At 40.3% G+C, this 6,880-nt stretch overlaps 1 protein-coding gene across 1 annotated transcript; it reads right to left on the minus strand.

The window, feature by feature from the left end:
• Positions 1-716: 716 nt before the first annotated feature.
• Positions 717-4,305, minus strand: LOC117386700 (E3 ubiquitin-protein ligase TRIM21-like). The gene is made up of 9 exons (XM_033984112.2): positions 4,198-4,305; positions 3,603-3,837; positions 3,141-3,354; positions 2,509-2,604; positions 2,119-2,352; positions 1,795-1,942; positions 1,606-1,697; positions 1,347-1,469; positions 717-1,141 (listed from the first exon to the last, which is right to left on the minus strand). Exons 1-9 carry the CDS (start codon positions 4,211-4,213, stop codon positions 743-745), a joined length of 1,557 nt encoding a protein of 518 aa, XP_033840003.1. The 5' UTR covers positions 4,214-4,305; the 3' UTR covers positions 717-742.
• Positions 4,306-6,880: the final 2,575 nt, after the last annotated feature.

The following is a 6,880-nucleotide window of genomic DNA, read 5'->3' on the forward strand; positions in this document are numbered from 1 at the left end:
ACACATGTGTCTCTCCCACATGAGCCACATGAACCATCTCACACTCTCAGGACTTCAGGGACCGGCCTCCTGCTGGTCCCAGAGTCAGGACTGAACATGGAGAATCAGTGTTTCAGTTTTATGCAACTAAAACCTGGAGCAATCTTCCTGACGATGTGAGACAGACCTCGACTTTGACAATGTTTAAATCAGGGCTCAAAACAGTTCTGTTTATCTGTGCATGTGACTGAAAGGCTTTTATTCTGCACATTTTTCCATTAATGTTCATTTCATGATGATCATTTGTGATTTCTTATGTTTTGATTTGCTTTACTGTATTGCACAAATTGTGCTATACAAATAATTGCCTTACCTAAATGTGATGATGAAATAATAAAAGGTAAGATGGTGATGTAAATATGTTTTAGCTGTTAATAGAAGTGTATTGCCCCTTTTTGAAATAAAACTGATGGAGCTGATTTCATTTTAAACTTATTTTATTGTGAATTCACAATATTTAAATCAAAGTCCGACCTGGTGCAGGTCACTAACATCAAATACTCGAGTATAAAAACATAAAACAGTCAAATTATAGCAGCTTAACAAAGTCTTTAACACATCAGGTACATGTAAGTTTGATCCTGTAACATTTGGACTTATTGACACATAGTAATACTAAGGAAAGGTTTGGTCTAAACTACAGCTACAACTTAAATAGTGGTTTTAATTTGAATGTGATATACTGTGCGGCCCGAGGATACAGTCAGACAGTGGTCCTCATGATCAGGTCTTTTCGGGCCTCTCTCGTGCTCTTCACCACGGGGCAGATGACCAGAGGGGGCGTCTTCCCGTTGTCCTGCACACATGGGTTAAAGTACGGGACCACGGCTCCGCTGAAGTCGCAGTCTGTGAAACTGTAGATGAGTTTTTTGAGCTCTGCGTCGTAGAAGGACACGCAGCGCTGTTCATAGTCCACGTACACGCCCACTCTCTGTGGGGGCGGGGTCAGAGGCAGGGGGAGGGAGGGGCTAGTGCACGCGCCCAGACTGCCCCTTCGACGACAGATCGACCAGAAACCAGCGTCCGGACGCACAGAGATCGAACCTCTCCTCTGCACGGACTCCTGAGCCACGCCCACGTCCCAGTCGGTCTTATCTCCAACCTGCAACATAACACGAGACAGCTTTGTTACACACTGGGAATTAAAACTTCAATTTCATTTTTAACAAGAACTAGCATGCTAACGTGCACTTCCTGATTCTCTTAGTCGATTAATCATCACAGTCCTAACTAAAGGTTGTATTATCTTGTTTAGAAGAACACATTTGTAGATGAACATAATCCATAGAACAGAGAGCTGTCCTCACCTGGACCTCCCAGTACTGTCGCCCAGAGGAGAAGTTCTCTTTGCCCAGGACACAGACGCACGAGTCGAAGCGTTTGTCATTGTCGGTCACTGGGAGCTTCTTCTTCTGACTGCAGAGGCTCACCTGAGGAGCACAGATACAGGTGAGATCACAAATACACATCAGACAAGTCCCTATGGACGTTATATTAAAGCTCATGATCCATTGGAATCATTTTATTAGTGTTACTCTATAAAATGTACATATATTATAAATGTACCTGTTTGCCGTCAGCAGAGATCTCTAGCCATCCTGAAGCGGTGTCTGGGTCGTAGGTCACGTCCAGAGCGTACTGACTCAGCTTCTCCACTTCTGTAAAGATAAAAACACAAAATGTTAATGTTCATTTTCAAACCTTTAATTGGACGTCTGGTGTTTATGAATAAAACAAAATGCAGAGATTACACACCTTCTTCCAGCAGTTTGTCGCTGACTTTCTGGCAGATTTCAATCATTTCCGTCACACCATCTCTGATCGCTCCTGTACCGCTGTCTGGATACACTTTGACTTGAGTCCAGTCTTGTGTCAGAGGTAGTTTATTCACTGAAGGAAAAGTCTGAAAAAAAGAAAAGAAACAGTTACTATCAAGGGTTTAGGTGTACAGTTTATTTGATCTTGTTTGGTTTGAGTTTTCAGTTTTCTTCTGAGGACAAGTGGAAGAATTCTTATTTGAACTGTCCAGTAAGTTTGGAAATAAACGCAGGAATAAAACATAAGATTGGACTTAAGTACCTGTAACATCTCCAGGGGGTTCTGGGTAGCCTGCAGGTTGACTATTTCGATGCCTCTGGTCTGCAGGGCCTTCAACTCTGCTTGCAGGTGGTTGATCATTTGGTTGGCTTTTTCCTCCACCTCCTCCTGTCTCCTCTGCAGCTCCTCCACCACAGTGCTCTGCTGTCTCTCCACTGCACTGATCAGCATGGTGCACACCTCCACACTCTGCTGGATCTGCCTCTCCATCACTTTCTGAAACAAAAGCAAACAAATTTAAATACTAAATTAGATTCAATTAGATGCTGCACCTGGTAATTTTTCGAGTTAATTTAGCTCGTCTTTATGGGAATGTTAAAGCTCTTTAATACATCTCCATGGAGACAAAAATCATCAAAAATCCAGACTTACTTTGCTCTGGTCCACGGCCTGTTGAATCTCCTCTGTTTTGTGAATTCTTTCTTGCATCATCTTTTTAATCTGGGCTTTAGTTTCTTTTAGTGAAACCTGGAAAACAACACCACACATTTTAAATTATAAACTTAGAGAGAGTTACATAAGGTTCCTTATCTTGTCAGTTTCAAAGTTAAAGTCAGGTGACATGAGGAGTGTTCTAACTGGTACATTGTTTTGACACACAAATATTTAATTAACGATAATTATAGGACATGAGTTTAGAGTTCAGACGAAATGCTATTAGAAGGTATTTGGGAGTTCACACTTAAAGGCTAAAAATAACCTTCACAGAAATTTAATAGGTCTTAAAAATAGAAATATGCTGCTATTCTTGGTTCTGTGTAGTCCCTATTTTTTCAAATGCATTTTTGTATTTCCCTGGCAAATATAGAGCCTGAAAGTCCTTCTTCATTCACTCCTCACTTGATGGTGGTAGGACACAGCTGCCCTGGGACAGACTGACAGAAACGAGGCTGCTAATCTGCACCATCAGCCCCTCTCAGCACCACCACCAACTTCATCTATGGTTGGCCAATATTACAAATGTTCACTTTAGTGTCTTCCTTCTAAATTTGTCCAGACCTTACCTTGACTTTCTTGCAGGCTCGGTCTATGGGCACTGTCGGATGGTTCCTGTGGTCTCTGGCGGTGCAGCTGGAGCACACTGGCGTCTGGTCTTTCTTGCAGAACATCTCCAGAGGTTTGTTGTGTCTTCTGCAGAGATGAGAGGTGGAGAAGGTGGCGGGGTCGGTGAGTCCGAAAGTGCTCGGATCATTGTCCTGTCCGGGATTAGACAGGGACCTGGAAGTACAGAAGACGACATTTTATTGACCGGTTTAAAGGGCCAATATTACACTATTTTATGATCTATGTTATAATGTTGTTTCCTCATCACAAATATATCTGAGCTGTGTTTTCTTTCATTCACACATGTTTAACACTTCTTTCAAACTGAGTTGAACTCAGTTGTAGAATGGTCAGTCCCTACGGAAGAATCGTCTCTTGTCAGACTAATCTTATAAAATGCTCAACAATATAATTCAATTTACCTAAAATGCTGGATGATTTCTTTGAAGCCGTGGTTGATGCGTAGCTCCGGGCGGCTGCTGAAGGTCTCTTTGCAAAGGGGGCACTCGGGGCGGGACTTGGTCTCCCAGTAGCCCTCAATGCAGTCCAGGCAGAAGTTATGACCGCACGGAGTGGACACGGGGTCCCGGTAAATGTCCAGACAGATGCAGCATTTAAACTGCTCCTCGAACCACAGCGAGCTCACACTGACCGACACTGCAGAACACAAGACACGTGATGAGACAATGACCAAATGTATCTATTCTATCTTCAAATATATTTATTATCTTTTCAAGCTTCCAGGACGGTTTGCAATTAATTTTAGGAATAACAATTAAAATAAAACATGTTTTAAAGTTTCAAAATCTAGCTTTTTTTTGCTTTTTCAAATCATGAGAATCAGAATCTGTGCAGTTCAGAAAAGCTGCAGCCCAATTGTCAAAATATACAAAATGTAAAAAACATAGAAGAAAAACTCACACTAAATATATCCTTCAATAGAATTTGCTAATTAAATTAATAAATATATATATAATTTCTACATTTCCAGGCTGCAGTAAGAGCTTTGGATCTTACCTGGCTGAGTCGACATGTTGGCAGGTTTTTTCAGAATAACGGTAGTGAAGTCGTGCTCTGGGTTTTATACACACCTGTCCCTCCCTCCTCACGTGAGTCACATTCACACTCACTGTTGTCTAGATTCAGCTCCGCCTTCAGGTATTTCAGGTTTTGCTCCACACTGATTGAAGATGGGACCAGTCCTGCAGTAATTAAGTAATAATTATGATTAATGACAGAATGAATGTAATACACACTGATGGGAAGAGTCATTTCAGGGCTGATCCTTTTCAGGAACTAATTGAAATAATTACCTCAGTACAATGCACTCTATTATTAGATTACATTTTATGATAAGATGATTTTTATATATAGCAGAAGATATAGGTTCAAAAGTATTTATTCAAAACACAGGAAAATGTAACAGCAAAAGCCATTTTTTTAAATTTTGCACAAAGTTATATCAATACAATACTTTACAAAACTATCCACAATCACCCCAAGATTCCTCACTGCAGGGCGACAAGCAGAGAACAGAGGACCCATCACACTGTCAGGCCCAACAGTGGGTTAGTTTGGCCAAACACCAAAATCTGTTTTATTTTGATCAGGGCCTTTAGGGGGCCCTAAACTGAATGTGTCCTCTGGGGCCCTCACCACTTCATGCCACATATTCATATTTGACAACATTAAGACATCATCACAACTGCTTATAAAAATACTGCAAATTCTAGAGGCTCATAACAGCAATAACCACAAGTACAGCAGTATAAAACATGTAAGGAAGAGGGGCCTGCCAAAGAAATGTAAAAATTCGGGACATTTTTTTCTTGGTTTCTAGAGTATTTTAATGTGTTTCAGTTGAGTAAAATGAGCTTACATTTATCAGGTCTTTATGACCATAAATGTGCACATTAACTGTTCTGCACACGCAGGTATAATCATATGTGACTGTCACATGACAAATACAAATATTTAGGAATGTTTTTATAGTCCACAGAGGCCACCAGCACAGTGCTTGTGTCTGGCTCGTTAACCTCTGTCTGAGGTTTTCCTTTTTTGGTCTTGTCACAATAAATAAACTCTTCTTCTTCCTTCTTAATTGTTGACCTTATATCTGGGGTCACAGAGACTGATTGGAGCAATATTTGTAGTCTTAATTAAAAAAAAAAAAAAAAAAAATGACTGCAATGCATTGTTACGTATTGTTTCTCGGCAGAAGTTGCCACACTGATTGTCTGAGGTTTTCATTTTTTGTCCCTATGACAATAAACTCTTCAAAGCACCGATTATTTTTGGTACAACCTTCTTAATGTAGCCTGACTATTAATCTGTATAAATGTTTTTTTTAAGGAACTGTATGTAGCTTGAGCTCATACTGCTTTAAAAAGGCACTAGAATCACAACTGACCCTGTGTCCAGAGCCTGAACCTGCAGACAGAGACGCAAGTGTGTCTCATTCTCAGTTTATGGACAGGCCTCATGTGAAAGAACCTCCAGATTCACTCCCTGAGCTGCAGAGGCTGATTCATGATTACACAATGTTTTACTTAGATTTTGAATCATGTGAAAGGGGAAACACACTTGTGATTTAGCTTAAACTGACACTGTGATACCTGCATCAGATCATTGAATTGTTTCTGTCTGTGTTTGTTGTTTCTGTTCCTATTCAAACAAACAATAAATAAATAAACGGCTCGTTGAAATGACCCGATCAAAAGATTACAATCGAATTGACTAAGATTCTAATTAATGAAGTCTCCCGTAACAGATCACACTGTGTGTAAACATATTTTGTGCTCTTACACTGTGACCTTAGTTGCCTTATTCAGCCCCGCCCACTTTTGCCTCCGAATGCCGCACTTTCTTTGTGATGGCACTTCTGGTTAAGCAGGAATTCCATTTGTTTCAATGGAGAAAGTTTTTTTGGTTCAAATCTGAAATAAAGTAGTGTTGATTTGTGTAAAACGTTCTATGATCATGTGACCAACAAGTCAACACTGCACGATTCTCTGAGTTTTTTAAAACGGCTCTGTCCCGGTAGAACTTCATTTACTGTCCAGATGAACAGCCCCATGCAAAATAATACAACCCCAATGACGATGGCGTCGCCCACGGCAACTTCCAGAATAAGGTGATGTCGTCCCTCTCGCATTTTCCATAGACATCTGAAAAGAGCAGGGCCACAGTCTTAAAGTGCACATGACCAGGGCCGTACGCAGGATTTTAAAATACTAAGGGCCAAATGAAAAAAGTATTTAATCTACAATATATTTAAATGACTTTTGTATTTTCTTGTATTTTCTAGGATCTTATTCTGTGTAAAAGCTGCTCACTCTGTACTTTAGACCTCTACAAACCTGTTCTGAGATACATGGGATTCTTGAGTTGGTTTAAAGTTCAAACTTCAGTCTCTTAAATCTTAATTCTTCGTGTTGGTGAACTGTGAACATTGTGTTTTTTTGTTTTGTTTTTTAAAGTTGTTCGAAGAAGACACATAAATGTTAACACAGGTGCACTGTTCACGGAAAAGATACACTTTGAAAATGCCTCATGTTCTAATGTTGATGATTTGTTGAACTCTGTGACTTCGAGTGTTTTGAATGTTCTGCACATTATTGCCCAGATGAAGGTGAAAATGGTTAAAGATGAGCAGAAAGTGCCATGGAGGAATGATGACTCAGTCTGGGCACAAAAAAGG

This window comes from Periophthalmus magnuspinnatus, chromosome 18 (genome assembly GCF_009829125.3).
Source record: "Periophthalmus magnuspinnatus isolate fPerMag1 chromosome 18, fPerMag1.2.pri, whole genome shotgun sequence".
NCBI classification, from domain to species: domain Eukaryota; kingdom Metazoa; phylum Chordata; class Actinopteri; order Gobiiformes; family Gobiidae; genus Periophthalmus; species Periophthalmus magnuspinnatus.